Below are 23,384 nucleotides of genomic sequence, written 5' to 3' on the forward strand. Positions count from 1 at the left end.
GTATCCAGCTTCAAGGTGGAGCTGAGTTTTGATAATGTTTGAATTTATTAACAAACCACTATGCCCACCTATTTGCCTTGATCCTATTCTGCACATTTTCTGTCTATGGTTTCGTATGATTGTAAAATTAAACCGAAAAACATGTTCTTTTGGTTTAGCCTGCAGCACGGGTTAAATGCTATGTGCACCGTACTACCCACAGCCATATTTTTCCAGCATCGCGCTTAATCGATTATGCTCCTCTCTGCTTGGCTGTCAAGTGTTATGAACGTACTGTTCCCTTAGCCTTCCACCTCCAGCTCCAGTCCGACCGCGTTGAATCACGACGGGCTCACATAATGCAGGTCATACATTACATCAGAGTTTTAACTGAAGCCGTGTTCGTGTCTCTCTCTGATGCATCTCCATTAAAACAGTTCCAGAGATGTAGCAGGCACTGCAATAAAAGGACATTACCGAGCAGGGAGAAAACCGAACCGAGTAAAACCCATTTTGTCCGTTGGTTGTTTCATAAGAGCAGAGCACTGACTGGATTCGCTGGGGAAAGGCAGAGGCTGTAGGCATAGGGAGTAGCCTGAACAGGGACTCGGCGCAGTCACCCCGTCAGAAACTTGTGAAGCTGCTAATAGCCTTTTCACACAAAGAAACCCGATTTACTTCATTTCACCTCATAAATGTATCACACTGTTTGTTCAGGCTTGCGAGAACACAAACGTGTAATCAAAGTTTGGAAACTGGCCTTCGGTTCATTTTCTCAAGGTTCGCTTCGGCAATTTCACAGAGCACGGACGGTCTGTGTCCGCAGCGCAATTTGGGATGTTCTCTTCCCCCATAACCAGCTTCAGAGAACACTACTGGTCAGCAATGAGGGCTGAGAGAACTGTGGGTTTGTACACAGCACACAAAGTAACACTCAAAGGAACATGGTTTGTTTTATATGTTATGAAGTTAAATCCTGTCTGTGCAGATAACAACTGAATGTAGCCTACACCGCACGGAACAAAACAGCCATCGAGATCACCAAGAAGCTACCGTGTCATTTAAAGCTGTGACACAAGCATGGAAAATGTATCCAAACTGACAAGCCTTGGTTTGTCATCTGGTGAAGTCGTCTTGTTCGGTAAATACATGATTAATTTATGTTAGTTTCCCAGATAAGCTCTCCAAATTGAACAAGTACAAACTACTCTGAAGCACGTAAAGCGTAAACATCACAGAGTCTGCGCAGTTGTAGCCCGTGGGGCAGACATGTTGTGCTGTTGAGACCAGCACAGAGCGCTTAATTCAGTTTGCCGTTTGATTAAGTAACACCTGACGTTCAAGCAACATCTGGTAAGCTATGCTCAGGTGCAGTTCCCTTTTTCAAAAATCTGGCCTATCCGATTCAACTGGTTCCAGTTTGTTTCTTCGGGGCACGTAGCGGATGGGGGGGGGGGGATGCAGAACTTGAAAATTAGGGTTGGCACTCACTCTATGACGGGCTGCCTGACCTAGAAAACACACAACTTCTGATGTGCGTGGCACGCTGCCCAGGGGGAGGCTGGCAGTGCATGCCGGGGGTCAGCACGGGAACCTGCGGTTTTGGGTCAAAAGGCCCGTCCCCCCTCCCCTCACCTCTGGCCCCCGCAGCGTGGCCCGGTGCGGACAGCAGCGCGGGGCGAGAGGCTGCCCACGGTCCCATCTGTGGGCCCGCACACCTACTGTACCGCCTCAGGCTTGGTTAACCGCTACGACGCGGCCTCTTCGATGCATAATTTAAACATCTCCAGCTGCCGGCGGTGAGAATGAACAATGGGGTTAATCAATCGGAGTGCTAATCCAAGAACAGCGGCGCGAGCGGAGCCTCTGCAAAGAGCTGGTGCTCTCCTGCGTTACTGCTGAACAGCTCACCAGCATCACAGCACTGAGGAGCACCATTCCCTTCTGCAAAGAGCTGGTGCTCTCCTGTGTTACTGCTGAACAGCTCACCAGCATCACAGCACTGAGGAGCACCATTACCTTCTGCAAAGAGCTGGTGCTCTCCTGTGTTACTGCTGAACAGCTCACCAGCATCACAGCACTGAGAAGCATGGTTCCCTTCTGCAAAGAGCTGGTGCTCTCCTGCGTTACTGCTGAACAGCTCACCAGCATCACAGCACCAAGGAGCACCATTCCCTTCTGCAGTGAGAAGAAACGAGTAAACTCTGCATAACCTCCCGGTGCTGTTTCACACAGAGATACTAAAAGTAGCATCGGGCTCTCGCTACACAAAAACAAAAAGGCCATACGTTACAAAAATACAGAGCAGCGAGAGGCTCCCCTTAAAAACAGGCAGGCCTGTACTTTGCTGCTGCCTGCGTCTTTAAGAGGGAGACAAAGGCCCTGCGCATGGCACGGCTCCAACTGTGATGTCATGGTAGCCGGGTGATTGTAAAGCAGCTGTCTAATTACATCATAGCGGGGTCAGGTGGTAGTTGATTGCGGCTAATATTTGTGTGGTCTGGATCTGTGGCTCCAGACGCCGAACGACAGGCGAAGCACATCCCCACATCTGTGAGACGTATTTATATCCATCAGCGCGACAGGGAGCCAGGAGAGAGGCCTTTTTTATTTGACAGACTACAATACAATGACCCGTAATAAGCGATAACAAGCTTTCTGATTGCGAGAGGCCGCTTGACTGCATGAGTCACTGGCTGAAAAAGGCAGGCTGCCATAATGCAGTAAAAAACTAAAAATAAAAATAAAAAACTGCAACGCACCCGACTACGGACATGACTCTAAACGGACCTGCTGAACTCCAATTCACTACTGAATGCTGGTAATCACAGGGACCTTGATTTAAGAATAGAACAATAATAAATCACGGCACTGGAGCACCCTCGTCGTTTTAAAACCCCAAGCTTCGTACCCGATGGCTGGATTGGCTGAGAACGGACCAGAAAAACCAATAGCTAGTGCAGCGTCTCTAATTTGCGATAAGGGTTTAGTCAAAGTGCCTGACCTTAGCAAAGTGCTTACTACTGATGTTATGTTTTTTTTAACTGAAATTCATGACTCCTCTAGCAAAAGGGAATGTTGAATAAAACATTAAAATTATGTTTTTAAAAAAATAAATACATATTTCCATTTGCTAATCAAGTCATGAAACCCTGTCAGACGCTATTTGTGAATAAAGCTAACGAGTATAGCGGTCAGGCTTAAAGGTGCTTTCACGGGTCTATCATTATGGAAATGTTCCTGTAAGTGGTTCAGCAGCAAGACTGGCACACCGATATTGCATAAGCATGAACTACTTACAATTTTTTTTTTTTTAAAGGTGATACGAAATTTCCCAGTTAAATCTGGTCTCCCTCCTCTAGAGGATTCTGCTTTAAATAGGATCTGGGCATAACGAGGTCATCACATCAGACTCTTTTAGTTTTATTTAGGCCAAACACCGTGCCGCCACCCTGGGTAAAACCCTGGACAGGATGACCCAAAAACTGTTTCTGTGGTCAAGTGCGTCAGCTGGACTGGCCGGCCCCACACACCAGAACAACCTCAAGCTAACCCTCAAGTTCAAACCCAGCACACCCAAATTAGAATGAAACCAATATTAATGGGGGGGGGGGGGTGCTGGTCTCTGATGAAAGGAAGCCAATACAATGACGCATATGACTCTGTAATAGTCCCCTTTAAGAGGTTCCCCTCACAGTGGAGCTTGTGTGGAGCCAAACACACTGCTTCCCGTGTGCTTAAAAATCTTCACAAACAAAGATTTCACGGAGCTGGATTTCTGAAGTCCAGGCTGAGTCAGTTCTTCAAGCGTTTATCTCTGCTTTTTTTTCACCCCCGTAAAGTCGCCTGTAAAATTTCTGCTTGGTGTGAAGAAGGTGTGGAGTGCAGTTAACGCTGCAGCTGTGCACAACTTGGGCCGCCGCAGAAAACGAAAGCAGAGGATAACAGTCACAAAACGCTTTGTGCTCAACATTCAAGGAGCCGGTAAACGGAGGCCCTGGCCTGGCCGATTAGGGCCAAAGGCTCTGTCGACAACAAAAGAGATCCAATCAATCTTCACCCAAACTTTACAGCGACTCCCCCTCGTTATCAGACAACCTAGCTTGGCGCAGAACTGCTACCGAGCACGTCCGCAGCTACCATTTCCCCCTTGTAAACAATCATAATTGTCCTTTGTACGCTGTGACTCATTTGGCTCGCCGCGAGAGCAGTCAGCCAGTAAAAAAAAAGTTTCACAACTTGTGTCGCGACTGCACGCATAACGTAGGAGTGGAGCAATTTCGGGGACGGGAGGGCGGGAGCTCCTCGATTTCTCAGCAGTGAAATCAGGAAAGATACGGCGGCCGCTCGCCTCACTGGCTCAGACGGCCCCGCCCAAACGACCCCTCCCGAAACGGCTCCGCGCTCCCGGACCGTCCGCTCTGCTCGCCCGGTCCTCAGCGGAACGGAGGAAACCCCCCCCCCCCCCCCCCCCCGCGCCCCACCGCAGGGATGAAAAGCAGCGCTAATGACAAGGTGCAGCATCCACTGGCGCTTCAAAGATACGGCCGGGGCTTTGAAGCTCCGCTCCCGCGAAAAACCCACCGCAATTAGCGAAGCCGTCCGCAGGCCGCCAAGCCGTCCGCAGCCGCTGCCCGACGAAAGCCCAACAAAGGAGCTCGCAGACAAAACCCCGCGCAGCCACCTCAGCGCTTACACTGCGCTCTTAAGACGTCTTCATCCCCCTCTAAAGCCAGCGCGTCCAAAAACACCAGCAATCTAAAAGCTGCCATTTAAAACAAACAAAAGAATAAAACTTCTAAAAAATGATAAGGAAATGCGTAGTCTCACTCAGCCAAAAAGATCAACCTCATGCCGTAACTTTCCAGTGAGAGAATGCATTAAACCATGTCTACATACCGATGTGTATCCTCAAACAAGGGGATTAATGCGAACATTTCCCAGCTTAATTCGAACTGAAACCTGCTGACAAAAGAACACCAACAGAGACTCAGCCAAAGGCAGGATAACCCCAAGACTTAAAAGTTCCATTTCTTCCATGTAAAGGCACCGTTTCCCATCCACACACAATTATGATCCCGCAGGTGATTCGCTCGATCTGCCCACATCTACAGAGACAAATTAATAAATGGCGCATACTTAACTATTTGTCTAAACTTCATTAGTGAAAGACCTCGGTCTAGGTGTGAACCGGTTCGACGCGGTCAATTAATCAAAACAGCCCAATTATGCCAGATGAGGACTGGCTGAAGTGAAAAGGCCGGTTGAGACGCGTTCGGCGGCGGCGGGGGGGCGGGCGCTCGGGGGGGGGGTTGGGGCGGGCGGTTCTGGGGCGGCGCGCTCACCGTCCTCCTTCTTGGCGTCGATGCACTCCTCGATGGACTCGCTGAGGCCCAGGCTGGCGGCCGTGGGCAGGGGGCCCAGCAGGGAGGCCAGGGAGGGCCGCCGGGAGGGCGGGGGCTGCTCCGGCGCCTCCCCCTCGCCCCCCGCCTCCTCCTCCTCCTCCGGCGGCCTGGGGAGGGCGTCGCCGTACAGGACCTTGCGGAGGTGGTCGGCGGCCGCCTCCAGCTCCTCGTCCTCCAGGTCCTCCTCGCCGAACTGGCTGAGGGTGACGGACGCGGCGTCGTCCTGGGAGCCTGGGGGGAGAGAACGAGAGCGCGGGTCAGAGACGCTCGCTGTGGAAACCACAGCGGTGAGGAGACGCACTGTCCGTTTACGCGGAAACCCAGAACATTCCCTGCTGTCAGTTAACCACCAGCACTCCCCACGGAGAACACAAACAGGCAGCCTGACATTCAATATTACTATCTGCAAAAATGCAAGAGATGATCACATTTCACTCTGTTTTTATTTCATGGCAAGACAGCACAAATTGAAGCGAATCCCGGCTTTGATAAATATTAATGTGCCGTTACCCTGAATGAACACTGCTGACCGCAAATTCAAAAAATAAAAATAAAAATAGAAATTCTGTACCTGACATTTCATAATCCAGGCTAGCCCAACATCGCTGTTGTCACATTGATTAATAACCTCATTAAAACTGTCTCACGACGAGGCTATAATTAAGACGGGATTGGTTTGTGTACAGCGTAGGTATATGCAGATAGTTACAGAGAGAAAGTCACTTGCAAATGGATAGTGAAACAATTACAGCAATCAGTCATGTTTTTATAATTGCATTGTGGGGGAAAAACATGACACCCAGCTGAAATGGCATCAAAACACCCAATTTGCCACCGATAAAAGCTTGCTAATGATACAATAATGGAAATTGTTCCACTGTGTGGACATGGATGTGGCAGGTGCCTGACAGTGAAGATACAGATGCAGAGTCTAGAAGGGCAGGAAAGGGCCTCGTACAGAAAATAAACCAGGTGTCTGTGTCAAAGAGCACCAACACACACACGCGCACCCATGTAAGCAGAGACTCAGAGACAGACACACACACACATACAAACACACACATACAGACACACCCAGATACACGCAGGCACACACACAGGCACACACAAACAGGCGCACAATGAGGCACACAAACAGGAACACAAAAACAGGCACACACGGACGCACACACAGGCACACACACACAGGCACACACAAACAGGTGCACAATGAGGCACACAAACAGGAACACACAAACAGGCACACACACACAGGCACACACAAACAGGAACACACACACAGGCGCACAATGAGGCACACAAACAGGCACACACACACAGGCGCACAGTTTCTATGGGCAATACCGTTGTTGCCGGAGCAGGCGTACATCCCTCTCGGCTTGGGCCGGCTGTTCTCCAGCTCATTCTCGATCTCGTCTTGGTAACAGAAGATTTCACCTGCAGAGACCAAGCACAGCACCCAGCTAGCAGCGCTTACAGAGGCTTTCCACGTGTGTCATTTCTGTTTATTTCAAACAATTAATCATTTGCGCTGTTCTTTAACATCATTATTACCTTGAACGTCATCAATCTTCTTGGCCAATTCTTTCTCGAGCTTAAAAAAACGAAAGATTGCATTATTTCAGAAGAGGAACACTGTGTTCATGAAAGAAAGTGTTCGTTACAGAAACGGTGTTTGTGAGCAGTGACACATTTAGCGCGACGGGGGAATAATACAGCACACTGGCTTGGAGCGCGGCAGGGAAGCACACTTAAGGTCTGTTCGCACAGCAGCCAAATAAGGTCACGATCTCCCGCCTATGAGCTCTTTATACAGCCTTATTCACATGAAGTATGCTCACGAGTAGAAGCAAAAACCATAATTATCAGCCCAGCAAGAAGTAGGTTATGAAGCCCGTTGTTAGCACCACGGAGTACGCTAATTAGCATTAACTTGAGAGACGGTGCAGAACACAGATGACTACCAGCAGCACTTCCATGCGATGTGAAGTACTCTCCCTTACTCCATCCATGCTTATTAGCGAAAGATTCAACAGCTGCCGAGCAGAGCAGAAAACAAACTTGACAAACAGACAACATGTCCCTACTGTGCATTTCCTCAGTGATCAGTCAGGTGGCCATGTGTAATGAGAATGACTTCACTTCCCCGTACACAGGGAGGACATAGTTAACCATTATACACTTTCATATCAAGCCTCAGTCAAAATACATGTGTGGACAAAGAGTTAATCTGAATAAACAGGAAGACACTTTGACACTCTGACCTATGGCGTACATGCACTGTAGCCTATTGGAGAGGATGCTGAAGCCACACTGGAGCACAGAGCCCAAATGGATCAGGGAGCTCTAGAGCTGTCCGCAGACTGACCTCCCGCATCTTCAGCTTCTTCTGTCCGGCGGTGAACGAGGGCGGGTCGCACTCCTGCTCCAGGTCCACCTTCATGAACTCGTCAATGGTCAGCTGACTGGTGGGCGTCTCCTCAAACTCAGTCAGCCTGCCGGATTAACGCAAACCAAACAAAAAAAAATATGCCTTCCGATTTCTTCAACACCGGAAATTACAATAGAAAGATTTAAACTTAAAAAGGGGGGTTTGATTAAACTATAGAGACATTTCTTCGTTTTTTGCCCATTGCTGCAATGTCATAAACTAAACCAACAGATGTCTGTGATGGACTAAAGGTTTTTTTTTTTGTTGCTGGTTGTCATGAGAGCTTGTGCATTTTCCCTCAGCCATTTGCACGACTCTATAATTTAGTAAAATATACCGTGAAAGCTTTCGCCTAAATTAATTTCTCCAGGTCGCTATTCAATTTCAGCTGACAGGCTCTTTTGTCCTTGACCAGATGAGTGACTGTGGAAATCTTTGGCTGTCGGGGGACTGATGAAGCCATAACTGTCAACTGGAAACGGCAGCGTCCGCTCTGATCCCAGATCGATCGGGGGCCACGGTAGGGCAGCGCTGCTATGAACATTACCAGTCATACTGGCTTCCACAGCCAAACGCTCCACAGGGTGCACCACTGGTATTACAGAACTGGGGTCTATATAAGCACCTCTCATACACCCACTGCCATTGTGAAGCCAGCTGGGCCCAGAAAGAATGTTCTGGTATAAAAATTAAAAAAAAAAAAAAAAAAAAGAAGAAGGCATTCTCAGACTGGAACAAACACCCTGACCCCAGACTGGTGAGTCACAGACAGCAATAACAGTCAAGTTTTTTTCCACAGTACATTGAAAACTCTTCAGTGTAACGAACTGCTCAGTGCTGGGGCGAACGGTTGCAATTTATGCATAACAACTTCAGTTTCAAAAATAAATAAATAAATAAATAAATAAAATTTGACTGGCACACATCCAAGCAGGCTGAACTGCGAATGGTAAAAGATTAAAAAAAATGTTTAAAAAAAACACCCTTCAAAAACAGTTTCAGCGATTGAACCCGTAAGTAGGTTTGTGTAGCGAGTGGAAGCTTTCTGTTGTTGATTTTGAATTGCATTGGAAACTCAATTTCCATACCCACTGCGATGATTTAAAACCACAGATAGTCAGGCAAAGGGTGATAAGAGCCAGAGGCCTGAAAGGCCTTCTCCTCCCTGTTGGGTACAGTGAGCGGACGCAGGAGCGGGAGCCCGAATGGCGCCGCGTCGCGGGAACATCAGCGCTGGCGACACGCACCTCTTCCTCAGCGTGGCCTCGCACACCTTCACCACGCCGATGACTTCCTTCACGGTGCGCCGGAACTCGTGCATGCGGGCGGCGACCAGCAGGGCTGCGGACACGCGCGCGCGAAAGAAAGCAAAACCCGCCGCGTCAGTGCAACTTCAACAGCCCTTTCATCACAGCACCGCCCACCAGCAAACATACACTGGATTCTAACCGGTAAATGTGATAACCCACGGACTCCAGTTTAATCGCACTGCTGAAAAGAAGAGATATTTACTGAAAGATTAAGATCATAAAAAATATGTTTGATGGTGGGAATAGTGCACCTTAAGGCAGCTAGGGTGGTTCTGTGAGAAAGCCAAACCCAGGAAAAGTGTTTGGATGCATATACCAGCCACGGACTAGCCATGTACACGGCATGTCAAATAAAACACTTTCCCTGGGAAAAAAACAGCTAAACATTCAGTACATTTCAAGCTCTGAAATATGCATGTTAAATACTAATCATAAGGTAAATGACAGAGAATTGTTCAGCCAAGAGTCGTGTTGAATGTTAAGTACATCAAACATTCTAAAGACTCAACAGACTGTCAATCACCCCTTAAATTGCTTTCCAAGTAAATAGTGAATAGCTGGCAAACGGCGCTCTGTGAAGACGGGAGTTGTGTTCCTCATTGCTCTGTCTTTGTTATGTAAGCGCACCAGATATTCTCTCTGCATCTCTGCTATATATAGGCGATATCTGAAAAATAATACTCGTTTCAGTCAATAAGCTCATGGGAGAAAAACAAAAGTCGTGTATCCGAGTTACGCAATATCTTTGTCTTATCAGCTCGATGTTCTCAATGTTTTCTGCCTGTTCTTTCACCCTTTTACTCAGTGCTGATATATGGATACAAAGGATCAGTGGACATCTACACAGTTTAGGTATCCGTGATGGCTGAGGCTGGGCTTTCAGACAGACGATTCCAGCAGTTTCCATCAGATTTACTGACTTTTGAGTGAAAATCTTTGTCTAAACTTTTACTTCCTCTCAGTAAGTGAGTGCTCTAAATGATTAATGATAAGCGATTAATTATTCAAATGTTGCAGCAGTGGAAGAATGCAGAAAAGTGAAACCGAGAGATTAAATGTATACACACACGAGAGGTTTGTCATTCTAACCTGGGACAAGGACAAGTCGCCAGTTACAATGCTGAGAACGGTTCTGTACATCGGCTGGGAAAGGGTGCCGTTTTGTTTGCCGAACAGAGCTCTGGCAGTTTTATCTTGCAATACATGCTATAAAATCATATCTGCTGCCATGAATTCACACCATATTTTAGCTTTGGTGTTGCCACAATATTTCAACTAGTCACAGCTATGCTTGTTTGGACCGTGAATTATTTATTACAATTGTAGTTCTTCCCGTTAGGTCTATGCTTACGAGATGCGTGACCCTTCAACTTACAGTAAACCCTTCTTGCTTCAGGCAACAAAAAGCTTTCTTTTTTACATTCTCCGTAATAATCTCTTTTCAGTGAATTTGTGGAGGAAAACATCTTCTAAATGCAAAATGTGAATTAATTTCGGCGATGGAAAAAACAAAAGGGGTGCAAGTCCAAAGAAGGGGCAATGCTCAGCTATAAAAATGTGGCCAAGACGTCCTATCTCTACCAGAAATAAAGCATTTTCCTGCCAGTCATGTGCTTCCTTAAGACAATTTCTTGAGGCGGCAGCACCCAGACTTTGCTTTGTTAGGTCATGACTGGTAAAGTATTAAAAGATTTATTTTCGACCGACGCATCCTCGGAAATGTCTCCCAACCTGTGGTCTGGCACCCGTGTTGTCAGACAAAGGGCCGTCTCCTTGACAACCTACCTGCGCCACACAGCCCTGATGGCCGGCGTCCGGTGTGCATCCAGTCCCTCTTCATCCTCTGCAGCAGCCTCAGCGCCGTCATGGAAACCTCATGGTTCTTCTCCCCAAACTCCAGCAGCTGGGCAAAGCGTGGGATGTACAGGCAAGGGTCTGTAGCAAACGAGAGCGCGACAGAGAGAAACTCCCTGAGCATAATTACACTCATCAATAAACCCCCCCACTCACAGCGTTCCTGACACTTATCAACAGCATCCGCTAAAACTAGCATAAAGACCTTATGTGGCCAATTAAACTGGCTGGTCTCAAGACAGCGCCAAAGTAGCAAAAAACTTTTCTTCTTTGAAATAATATTTTTAAAAACATAAAAAAACCTTACGAGAGCATACCGTGTTAGTGCCCTTTAAGAAGCGTGAACACAAAAGCACAGAAACATCCAAACAGTGGACTAAGGATGCCATAATACTGTTTGTCCCAAAAACAGTAAAGTGCCCCTCCTCCTTGCAAACCTAAATTCTATAAATTCCACAAAGGTTACCACAATTCACAATGTTCCTGAGAGAACCCATATAAATTCTTTCAAGCAAGAACACCCAGAAATGCGGACCCCAAACTGTCCTTGGTTCAGAATAAAATTATAACATTATCGCATATCAATAACACACAATAAATATGTTATCAGGTCAAGAATGTCCATGTTGTGCACAAGAGAGAAAGGAACTCATGTCATGTCAGTATCTAATTTGCACTTCTGACAAATCACTCAAACAAATTCAGCAACATTCAGCCATTTAAAGAGATTCTGTGATTTCCATTTCAGTTCTGCAACTGCACTTATCTCACTGAGACTGATATTTTAAAAAAGGTATTAATAAAACTGGGACAGAGACTTCTTCAGTCTCCCCAGTCTTCGTCTCTGAATTTCTGGCACCATCCCCTCCCTGTGTGCCCACAACCTCTGCAGACAGTACACAGAACACTCGGGAGCATTTCCCTGGCAAATGTCAAAGGCCAGGAAGAATTTATGTTAGGACCACCGTGGCAATACTGTACAATACGGACCCAATTAATACCCAGATGGTGCATGTTCCACAGGAAACAACAGCATTCACTGACCTGGCAAACATCTTGGGCAGGACTAAACAGCCTGAACCAGAACAAACAGCTCTGACTAGAAGTGCAACAGTAAATTCAGCCTTTGGATCGATGCAATAAAAGGGGCATCATTCAAACTGCTTCACTCTTGGGAAGCCAAAGTCTATCTTTTCCCACAAAAAATGCACAATGTGCAAGCACGCTTGACTAGGGTTTTAGATAGGCACCAACATTTCAAGGTTTTGAAAATTCTAATTTTGGATGATTCTGATATGAAATATTCTGGGATTGCATTCTTTTTGCCACTGATGTTATGCTGTAAATTACTTGTTTCCAGCACTCTCTATAATGTATATTTGTTGTTTCACTTGTGTAAGGGAAAAATAACCAATCCGTTTTGCAAAATCACACCAAATTAACACAATGCCACTAAGAAAATTTATTGTAATTACCTCTCAATTTCTAACCAAATTTAATCCCAGATTTATTTTTTTACTGAATTGGGAGAACCTTACCGTTGTATATTGTTAATAAATTCATATTCTGAAAGTATCATCTCCAGTTCACCACATTAATTGTAAGCTATGATGGCCGAATACTTATGGCTAACGCTATATGGGCATTAAGCTGCTTAGTGCGAGCCGTCCATAAACATTCACATTTTGTAGCGCCGGAGCCCTCTGTTGGAAAGCCGGGAGACCGGTCTGGTAACAGGATACAGTAAGCCCAACCCCCTCCCTCATCCCCATCTCCTGATTTAACATGGCTTCTGGCTCCGATGAGGCTCGCAGAAACCAAACTTAAAGGCTTTTGCTGTTGGTTGGACGCCCTTTTATTCAATAAGGTAACAATTTATGCACTTTCCTGTCTCTGAGTATCCGTCTGCTCAATATTTCGTTGAATTAATACGGTATAGTTGGCGGTTACTTCGACTGTACAGCGAGCCAGGAACTGGGAAGGCACCAGAGCTATGTGATGTGATCTATTCTATATGTTCGTCGTCTCATGAGTAAGATTTTGCGATTTACAAATAATAATGAAAATCATTCCGTCTATATTTCGAAAGCTTTGACATATTTAAAACAATCTGGGTGGTGCCAATTGCAGTCGTTGTTAACTGAATACTTTCATAGTTCAGGGTTTATTAATTAGTCGCAGTTTCAGTTCGCTGCAGATGATGTTTACCCCATGAATCCTAATTAAAGAACGTCCGATTCTCGAGCCATTTTAGAGTCTGTAGCTTGGTATGCAGTTTTAAGGTGTAATCGGTTGCTTTCACGACACAGTGCAGTCCTGCATGAAGTTATGAGTCGCATCGTTTTATACCGATGTTAGTTCTTTAACGGAGACTGGAACGAACTTTGTGAATTATCTGGTCTTTCTTCACAATCAAAGCAACATGCGTAGCATACACAAGCTCTTTGCCAAGAGGATAATTACTCTGTTTCAGTTCGGGATATAGAAAATGTAATGGATTTTATTATTAATATGGTTTAAACCATGTTCCGAATTATTGTCTTTATTTGTTGCTGCAGAAACAGTGGCGTGATACGCCGTAAACTATTGGCAAGGGGGTACGCTCCGCTCGGTCGTCTCTGCAGCGTAGAGCGAGAGAGGGGCTGAGCTGGGGGAGGTGCCTCAGGCTGCTGACGTTAAAGGAATCGGCAAAGCTGATTTGTTCACAGGGAGCAGGGCGTCCGCGAGAATTGCCCAGAAAATAAACTACACACACACAAGAAGAAAAGCTCAGACCCGTTATATTATTATTCATATCGTATCTGCGCAGCAGCTACCGAGGAGCCCCGTCTCTCCCTTGGATACGTACAGCTTTTGACAAACATCTGCCACTCACTCGGGAATCGCTGCTCCGAAAAAGGACTTATTGCTCGTTCACCGCATTTTTTGCCTTTCTTTTACATTTTTGAGGGGAAATAAAAAGTAACATTTCCACCAGATACATCTCTGTTTTTACAAAAGATGCGATGAAAAAGAGGAAAAAGTATTCGACGTGAAGTTGGAATAATTCCGCTGGACGGAAATCTTAATGTTGCTGTTTAAATTCATTCAGGGTTGGTAAAGATCTCCATACTGTGTAATGATACATTTGTTTACCACGTACGCAAGAAGCTGTACAACTGGGGGCACTTGCGTTTTTACACATCGAGTTGAATTACCTACGGCGCACCTGGATTTGTAATCTCGAACGTCATTTTAAAACTTACGTCAAACTCTATTTTTATTTAAGATATCTGATAGATCGATTTGTGTGCTGATGCCAACAGCCCCAGACTGCCTTCATGGCCGGATCATGAAGTGTTTGACTTTCTTCCTTTTACTTCCAGAAACCCTGAAAAAATCTAAAAAAGGTGGGAAACATCCCAGCAAGCTGCCGGTATGCTATGAAATTGTAACTCTATCCTTGAAGAAGAAGATGGCTGCAGAATTGTACCCTGCCAGCACAAACACCAACCTCCCCAATAACGGCACTACAGTGACTGCTACTAGCAAGAAAAACATTGTCCAAGTCACACAGACTACTACCGCCGCTACGACTACCACCAACCAGCAAAATATCAACAATAACAACGTAGAAACTTCTAACTGGCAGTCGTCTCACCCGACGCTGCGCGAGAGGTTCGTTTTAAAAACGGTTTCAATTGCACTACTCAGATACGCAAAAACGCTGCAGGGGGCAATGTGTGTACTATTATTTGCTTTTATAAATGTATATTTATAATACCCATAATACCCAAAAACGATGTATAATCGCCTGTGCCATAAAATAAACGGTATAAATGGTTTTATCTCCAGGAATGCCTTAATGTTCAATAACGAACTCATGGCCGATGTTCATTTCATCGTTGGTCCCCCGGGTGAATCACAGAAAGTACCGGCGCACAAGGTGAGCCTGCACCTCTGTTGTTATGTTTAATATCTCGTTTAAACTCGGAGGTCTGCGGCAACGTCTTAATTGGTGGTTTCTTTCCCTTTAGTATGTATTGGCGGTGGGCAGTTCCGTTTTCTGTGCCATGTTTTATGGGGATCTTGCGGAGGGGGAGTCTGAAATTCATATCCCAGATGTGGAACCTGCTGCTTTTCTTATCCTGTTAAAGTAAGTACACAGTCATGCTTAACTACTATTACACGAGATTACAGAGTATAATTTCAGAGTTAATTACGTAATAAAGCAAGCAGGTGGTGTTTTTTTCTGCAATATTACTGGAGAGTCTGCTGCCATTGTTAACCAACTGTAGAACGCTTCATTGTCGGTCTGTAATAAAAAGGCGTTTTTCTTTTAACTCTGTCCATCAGGTATATGTACAGTGATGAAATTGACCTAGAGGCTGACACAGTGCTGGCCACTCTGTATGCTGCAAAGAAGTATATCGTGCCTGCCCTGGCAAAGGCTTGCGTCAACTTCCTGGAGACGAGCCTCGAGGCGAAGAACGCATGTGTGCTGCTGTCCCAGAGCCGGCTGTTTGAGGAGCCGGAGCTCACACAGCGCTGCTGGGAGGTCATAGACGCGCAGGCCGAGCTGGCGCTCAAGTCCGAGGGCTTCTGCGAGATCGACCTGCAGACCCTGGAGATCATCCTGACGCGGGAGACCCTCAACACCAAGGAGGTGGTGGTCTTCGAGGCCATTGTGAACTGGGCCGTAGCCGAGTGCAAGCGACAAGGGCTGGGGGTGACCACCCGCAACAAGAGGAACGTCCTGGGCAAGGCGCTGTACCTGGTCCGGATACCCACCATGACACTGGAGGAGTTCGCCGACGGGGCCGCCCAGTCGGACATCCTGACGCTGGAGGAGACGCACGACATCTTCCTGTGGTACACGGCGGCCAACAAGCCGGAGCTGGGCTTCCCCCTGGCGCAGAGGAAGGGGCTGGCCCCGCAGCGCTGCCACCGCTTCCAGTCCTCGGCCTACCGCAGCAACCAGTGGCGGTACCGGGGCCGCTGCGACAGCATCCAGTTCGCCGTGGACAAGCGGGTCTTCATCGCGGGGCTGGGCCTGTACGGGTCCAGCGGCGGCAAGGCCGAGTACAGCGCCAAAATCGAACTCAAGCGCCAGGGGGCGACCCTGGCGCAGAACTTGACTAAGTTCGTATCGGACGGGTCCAGCAGCACCTTCTCGGTCTGGTTCGAGCACCCGGTCCAGGTGGAGCAGGACACGTTCTACACGGTCAGCGTGGTCCTGGACGGGAACGAGCTCAGCTACTTTGGGCAGGAGGGCATGACGGAGGTGCAGTGTGGGAAGGTGACGTTTCAGTTCCAGTGCTCCTCGGACAGCACCAATGGGACAGGGGTTCAGGGGGGACAGATCCCGGAGCTGGTGTTCTATGCATGAGTCATGCAAGCGTGTGCGTCCATATTTAACTGCATTCCACCACTGCTAGAGAAGCACATGGGGAGGAAGTCCAAACAGTTTTTGCCTTCTTAATAATGTAGCAGTAAGAAACTATGTAACACTAAAAGCCTGTTAGTTTTTTTGACAGACTGTCAAGATTTTAAGTGAAGGAATGGCTCTTCAACTATTTATTTGAAAAAGAACTGATATTTGATTCTAATTATTAATGCTGCGGCATGCAGTTATGTGTAAAAAGTTGTGTTGCACTTCTAGTGGATGACTCCCGTTAGTGCATTGTGTTTTGTACATAAATTAAGGCTAATTTGTTCACAGCTTGAAGCTGATTGACAAAAGAAATGTTCTGTATTAGAGCTTATGAACCTGCAAATCATAAAAGTTTTTATGTGGCTAAACTCCCAGCTATTACTGCTTGTTATTGTGAACCGCAGGAGCGTTAAAATAGGAGGTAATACGGCGGAGAAAATTCAGCCTTTGAAACTCACTTCCACAGTGCCTGACTATTGTAGAGATCCATTTCCCTTCCCATTACCACTGCCCATTTCAGCTCATAGTCTTTTGTAATGAATGCAGCTCAAAACAATTACGGAATACAGACTTTGTTTTTGAATGTGGCGAAGCTAGATTAACCTCATTAACGTCATCAAAAGGAAAATAAACATAAATGTGACTGAAGAACGTGAATGGCAGTTAAACATTCCTTATGTCTATACAGCTATAACCAGCAAATGTTGGGTATGAAGCTGCAGTCGAGGCTTTCCTCTGTTGTCTACCTGATGGCCTCGTTTTAATTAGAACAATTTACAGGCTTAAATGAGCAGCTTTTCCGTTACTGTGGAGCAGAAATAGCAGCTCAGTATAAGTGAGCGCAAACATTAGACTGTTGATGAGAAAAACACCAAATAGAAACATTCTTTCAGAAACGTTAATGCCACAGTGCCCTCTAGACACACTGAACGGTACTACACTTTCCTCTCGACTGTCAAATGTTTGCCTTGTGGTTATATTTGAACTCTTCGGTGCTCAGCTTTCGGTTCAGAGTTACTGTGCTTCAGATTGTGCTGGGCCACACCATTTCTCCATGGAACGGTCAAACCCTGTTCTCCCAGCATGGGCTCGTAAGTGCTATTTAAACAGCTATCGCTAAACAAACACAAGAGAGGCCCGAGTGGGGATTACCTATTGCTGGAGCTTTGATACAGGCCAAAGTGGGGATTACCTATTGCTGGAGCGTTGATGCACAGCTCCCTGGCCAACACGAGGAATGTTCTTCCCAGAACGTACACGTTGACCTGCGGGGAGAGAGAGAGAGAGGGAACAGGCGGGTCAGGCTGAGTTAGCTTTCACACAGCGCTGTAGGCTGGGGAACGGCTCTCTGGGGCTTGGATCTGTACCAGAGAAAGGAGCGGGGCAGTACTGTCCCACAGTGCTGCGCCACGCCACAGCAAATAAGGACGGCGCTATTTCAGGAGGGAAGCGGCACTTTAAAATTACACGCGGCGCAGGGGCGGGCGAAAGCGCCTTTCGCACGGTGGCCTTCCTTTCGCTGGTGTCGCCGAGGTCCGCCGCGACCGAGCGCGGGAGGGGACGCCGAGCGTCACCCCCGTGCCCCGCCTCCATCTGGACCCGCAGGGGTCGCGACCCCCGTTGCAGGGAGGCGGCCGGCCTGCTACCCTGCCCGCGGCGGACAATGCTGCGGCCGGTCGGGGTGGGGCTCCACTTGCACGGGATTCCTGAAATGTTTATGGCTGCTCTGCTGCCTGAACCCAGGCTCATAGCTCCCCACCAGTACTGGGGTGGGGGTGGGGGCATCTCGGGGAACAGCTGGGGGCGTAAAAATAAACCGAGCACCAACTGGGTCTCAGAAAATGTCCCCACGCTGAATTATTCAGATTAAAACTGCAGACAAATGCAAGCCTAAATTTATACACGCATCGCAGTCTTCACACAGGCGTGACTCACTACTATAAAGGGCAAAAGTTATTTTGAAATTTGATGCATAGCTGCGTAGCCCGTATACTGTTACGCTGCTGCTATACATTGCCCAAAGTGCAGATGGTAAGCATACCGAGGATTGCCATATGGCACTATGAAGGGAGGTCTTAATAAATGTTATGCCACACAGCTAATCTTAGATACATGAAGTTTGGCTAATATTTCTGAGTATCTTTACACCAGTCAACTCCTTTTGCCACACTGGCCTGGATTCAATCAACATTTGCCCTCATCTTTGACATGCTACTGAATGAAAGTGCAGAATTCATCTTCACAAACAGCTTGGGGATAATGTAGCCAATGTCTGAATTCACCAAACAATTAGTGAAGAAAAAGAACACAAGCATGTTAAAATAAATAACAAATGCTGAATGGATTCAAGTCACGGTCTCCTCACAATAGCATGCCCTTTACAGTATTTCAATGGCAAAATCGGAATGTTAGGGCATTCCCATGACTCTCCCTAAGCAAGCATGCTACAACCGCTGCAGAGACTCAATATGCTTACTATGGAACCATTTACAAATGTGGAGAAAGGAGCAAAATTACAGCATGAGGGGGTGATGTCATCTGGAGTTATTGTGATAGGACAGGGACATATTGTACTGTACATGAAGATCACATGACTGCTTTCAGGCGGTTTGGAAAATGCACACAGCTTGTTCTTCCATTAAAAGCCAGCGAGAGAGCAATCTGAACCCACTCTGCAGTGAACACCTGCAGAGACTACTGCCCCCAATTATGTCAGATGTGGTTAGGGTGGGGGGGGGGGGGGAGGGGCGTGTCACCAAATTTCTTTCTTGTGGGCCGTGTCTTGCCACAGCATGTGCGAATGTGATAGCAACTGCAGAAAGGCACACTCAACATTTCATAACAAGAACAAGAAATACACAAAAAAGTAAAAAAAATAAACAGCTGAAAAAAAGAGAAGCCGCAGCAGCAGCAGGTGTTTATGCACAGCAGGTGTAGTGAGAGGAGCGGCTCGTTTAAACCCACCTGCAGCAGGTCGCTCAGGTCCAGCAGCATGTCTGAGGGGCTGGTTAAGGGAAAACGCGAGCGTTAGCATGTTAGCACGTTAGCGCGCTCCCTTCGGCGCGTCCCCCGCCGCTCCCGCGCGCGCAGTGGAGGCCTTATTCAGCAGACAGCGGCCGCTCAGAGTGACAAAGCAGGTCGGCGCCGCCGCGAGCCGCCTGAAGGTGATTGGATTAGAGCGTAAGCTGAGCACCTGCGGCCACGGTCACATCCGCAGCCTCCTCCACACACCATTTTTAATGTTGGACAGCCAGCCTTTCGTTTGGATTTTTTTTTTGCTGTATTCAGGGGAGGGGGAAAGCAATGAGGGTAACAAACAGAGATGGGGTCAAGGGTCAGAAAGTGACAGGGCAGGGGATCGGACCTCAAACCGCGCAGGGGGGTTAGAATATGGGCTGAGCGTCGGCTGCTCCGCGGACTCTCAGGGGTAACTTTGTCAGGGTCTCAGAAATAAGCTAAACTTCCCATTTCTGCATTTTCCTTGTGAATAAAATGTGGCAGCAGTACATTCAGAGTTATTCTGACTGACTGAATCAGCAGAGTGGTCTAACTGACCTAACAGGAGCTCAATAAATCAATGTGATGTGGTAGGGGCCCATCGTCACAACATCACTGTGGGTCTCACTGCACTCAACGGTACAGTATATATGCTGGTTGGAGGAACCGGACTTGGATCGTATTTATTCACACGGCCTTGCCGTTATACACACAAATTAACGAAATTCAAAACGTTTCACTCCCAATTTGCACGGCTCTTCAGACCTGCGCCTCCAGGTTGGCCTGTTTCCCAGAGACCGACCTGTCTCCCTCCCCCTCCCCCCTGTGCATCGGTCGCCGTGGCGACAGTCGCACCTGTCCACGTGCATTCGCGGGGATTTACAGCGCACGGCGAGATTACCGCCGCCCCAAAAACGGAAAGGATAATCCCGCACAGTCGGGAGATTGCAGACAATTCATCCCCAAAATAATCACCATCACCACGCCAGGCGATAACCGGCTTACGTAAGCCTCGGTTCTGGCAAAAACACGCCGGGCTCGTCCGCGATCGCTACATTAGAACGAGGCAGCGATCGGGCGGACAGGAAGGTGGAACATTAATCCTAGCGCTGGACGGTTCAGCTTCCAATCTCTACCTGCGAGGCACAGAAGCTCACAGCTACAGAGAGGTTTCCATTCACATCCAGCCCTGCCTGAGATATCAGACGTGAACGTGCAGCTGGTTCCTGTGCTCGGCGTGGCTGAGGCTGTGTCTGTGCTGCAGTAACATTTTCCGCAGCTGTGCAGCGCGCTGCGCGGTGGAGGCTGAGCGGAGCCTCTTTAATTGTCCCTGCGGGAGGGAAGCTGGGTAAACAGTGCGCTGGGAAACAGGCCGCCTCCGCCCTCTCTCCCTCCCTGATAAAGCTCCCGGTTTTTCCAACGAAACTCCCCCCCCGCCCCCCTGCCGTATCAGCTGCACGCACACACAAGGAGGGGGGAGCGTGCGCAGATAGCGCATTTCGCTACGTTCCCACAGCGCGGGGGACACCGAGAACGCCAGCGCGACTCTCCTTCAGTAAACTTACACAAATGCAGGGAAAAGAAGCAGGCATTAGGCTGCCTAGCACAGCACATGTTTAGCTGAAATTGGGTGGGTATAAAGACCCAATCCTGACACAATGTTCACTGCGTGCGTTCACCGCGCTAGCCGTCGGTACTGAGAGCCCTACCGCCGGGCGCACGCAGGCCATGCGAGCTCTCTGAGCCCTGGGCGTGGCCCCAGATCCCACTCACAAGCCCCCCGGGGGACGCCTTTCTGCCGGGATTAAAAATAACTGCTGAGCCCCGCCCTGCAGTCCTCCTGGGAAGAGGCACGCCCTGACACATTTCCTCCCTACACCACCACAACTCACACACAGGCACGCACACAAGCATACACAAACACACACACGCACAATACACACACACACAGTCACAGGCGCACACACGCACATGCATACACAAACACACACACACACAATACACACACACACATGCGCACACACAAACACACTCACCCACGTGCACACACCCACACACAAACATACACAGTCACATGCACACACTCGCACACACACAAACACATACACAAACACAACCCGCGCACGCACAAGGCAGACAAAAAAAACACACGCACGCACGTGCACACATGGCACACATACACACGCACACACCTATAGTAGCTCTGGGCCTGGGCTAAGAGAGGAAACTACATAAGGTGGGTGAGTTCTCTGCTGGTGCACACACAATCCCTGAAGCCCTACCACACACTTTACTCTCCCACAGCATCTGCTGGGGAGGCTTTCACGGTGAATTTAAAGGAAACAAAGCAGCTTTTATAAACATGTTCAATCAATCTAATCCTAATTGTTACAGCAACTCCCACGGATCCGCACAATTTATTTCATTTCAGAATCATCACACGTCCCATAAATCGGGCAACTTCTGAGTGAAATTTGATTTCTCCCCCCCTCCCCACGTCTGCTAGATCTAGCACACTGAATGCTGATTACCAATAGGAAAAACACAACAGGGCTGCCATTTCTAAACACTGCTCCATGCAAAGGCCTTTTGATTTGCTTTTATCTTACTCAAAGAAAAATGTATAAAAGTAACATGCCAACCCCAAAGTCACCAAAGTCCACATTTCTCGAATTTCGTCTTATTTATTATTATCATTATTATTACTTCATGATAAGGAATTGCAATCTGGAAAATCTGGAAAAATCTCACAAGCAGCACAGACACCCTGTGATAAGCTTCCACATGATTTTGATTACAGGGCCTGTTTGTCTACCGGGGCAGTGCCAGACTCGGGGACGGGTCTGCTCAGACCATTAGGCAGTGAGTCAGCTGGTCACAGCCACCGGGGGCAGAGGAACCCAGCAGGTCCCAGGAAGTGGTGGAGACGGCCGGGGAGATGAGTGCAGACCAGAGGAATTACTCACGCCCCCTCTGTGCTCCTCTCTTACTCACTCACTCACTCCAGACAGATTCACCATAAAACCTTCACTCATTAACTTATTAGCGTAGCCCTGGCCACTGCATTAGGCCCAGAGCTCCCGAGAGCGAGGCTAACGGTGGTTCAGCTAACGGTGGTTTAGCTGGCTGCTAACGGTGGTTCAGCTAACGGTGGTTTAGCTGGCTGCTACCGGCGCTCTTTTCATTGGGAAAACTTTGGCGGCGTGACACCGAGCCACGGCAAATTTGGTAGCATGACACTGTGATAGCAGCCAGGGGTGTACCACAAAATTTAGGGCCCTGTGCATATGCAGTCTCTGTGGGTGCCCTTAAAACTGTAGACGAAAGCAAACTTTTTAGTCCAGGCTTTTTTAGTCCAGGCCTTTTGAATGCCCCCCCTGCATTGAAGCTCTGGGTAGTCAGTTCCACTACCACCTCCCTCCCCCCCGCCCCAACCCACCCCTCAGGGTGACGCCCCCTTTACCAGCGCTGAAAGGATACGGGGCGTGCCCTCGGTCCTGCACACCAGGTAGAGGCACGCGGCGATCACATGCAGCGTCCTCCTCCCGCGCGTCAGCTGCCTGTTCAGCGCCATCTTGTAGAAGTTGAAGGCCGTGTCCAGGCAGTGCTTGTTCAGCTGCAGCTGGTGGCCGAGGTGGTTGATCTGCCGTTTCCCTGCGGACGAGACGCACGCAATTTCAGGCGCCCGCACCAGACCTGGGTCAAATACGTATTTGTTTTGGACTCAAATATTTTTCTACGCTTTACTGATCTTGTCTGGTGTATTGGAACCAATGAAATACTCTCAAAAAGTGCAAACCCCGCCTTCTGGTCATATTGGCAGGCTCAATTACACCAGGCAGGATCAACAGAGCACAGAAAAGTTTTTGAATCCAAAACGAATACGTATTTGACCCAGGTCTGGCCTGCATGCACACGCGCCTCACGCAGGTGATCTAGAGCCGCGTTCTCCAAGGCGCTGCCGTGGTGGTAACGAGCCATTAGCGTGCTTCTGA

At 48.0% G+C, this 23,384-nt stretch overlaps 2 protein-coding genes across 6 annotated transcripts in view; one reads left to right on the top strand and one right to left on the bottom strand.

Moving 5' to 3' along the window:
* Positions 1 to 23,384, bottom strand: part of LOC118209322 (transcription factor IIIB 90 kDa subunit-like) — a 59,158-nt gene that overhangs the window by 25,855 nt on the left and 9,919 nt on the right. For all 3 annotated transcript variants that reach the window (XM_035384553.1, XM_035384562.1, XM_035384569.1), the window contains 9 exons: positions 22,870 to 23,043; positions 19,357 to 19,388; positions 17,585 to 17,657; positions 10,911 to 11,060; positions 9,063 to 9,156; positions 7,753 to 7,879; positions 6,939 to 6,978; positions 6,729 to 6,821; positions 5,325 to 5,615 (listed from right to left, as the gene is read on the bottom strand). In XM_035384553.1, coding sequence (XP_035240444.1) covers positions 5,325 to 5,615; positions 6,729 to 6,821; positions 6,939 to 6,978; positions 7,753 to 7,879; positions 9,063 to 9,156; positions 10,911 to 11,060; positions 17,585 to 17,657; positions 19,357 to 19,388; positions 22,870 to 23,043 — 1,074 coding nt within the window. The remainder of the gene's footprint in view (positions 1 to 5,324; positions 5,616 to 6,728; positions 6,822 to 6,938; positions 6,979 to 7,752; positions 7,880 to 9,062; positions 9,157 to 10,910; positions 11,061 to 17,584; positions 17,658 to 19,356; positions 19,389 to 22,869; positions 23,044 to 23,384) is intronic.
* On the top strand, positions 12,702 to 16,760 carry LOC118209338 (BTB/POZ domain-containing protein 6-B). 3 transcript variants are annotated; one of them, XM_035384597.1, is made up of 5 exons: positions 12,702 to 12,846; positions 14,345 to 14,636; positions 14,814 to 14,904; positions 14,996 to 15,114; positions 15,315 to 16,760. In XM_035384597.1, the coding sequence occupies exons 2-5, from the start codon at positions 14,434 to 14,436 to the stop codon at positions 16,345 to 16,347; spliced, it is 1,446 nt and encodes a 481-aa protein (XP_035240488.1). In that variant the 5' UTR covers positions 12,702 to 12,846; positions 14,345 to 14,433; the 3' UTR covers positions 16,348 to 16,760. The 3 variants fall into 3 exon arrangements, with proteins under 3 accessions (XP_035240488.1, XP_035240473.1, XP_035240480.1); XM_035384589.1 differs by lacking the exon at positions 12,702 to 12,846 and adding an exon at positions 13,689 to 14,071; XM_035384582.1 differs by lacking the exon at positions 12,702 to 12,846 and having other exon boundaries at positions 13,686 to 14,636.

Source organism: Anguilla anguilla, chromosome 1 (genome assembly GCF_013347855.1).
Source record: "Anguilla anguilla isolate fAngAng1 chromosome 1, fAngAng1.pri, whole genome shotgun sequence".
Classification (NCBI taxonomy): domain Eukaryota; kingdom Metazoa; phylum Chordata; class Actinopteri; order Anguilliformes; family Anguillidae; genus Anguilla; species Anguilla anguilla.

Excerpts from the sequence above, each read along its gene's own strand:
- LOC118209338 (XM_035384582.1), top strand. The coding sequence starts at position 14,275 with ATGCCAACAGCCCCAGACTGCCTTCATGGCCGGATCATGAAGTGTTTG. Across the intron at positions 14,637-14,813 it reads CACCCGACGCTGCGCGAGAG|GAATGCCTTAATGTTCAATA; the intron begins GTTCGTTTTAAA and ends TTTTATCTCCAG. Across the intron at positions 15,115-15,314 it reads GCTTTTCTTATCCTGTTAAA|GTATATGTACAGTGATGAAA; the intron begins GTAAGTACACAG and ends TCTGTCCATCAG.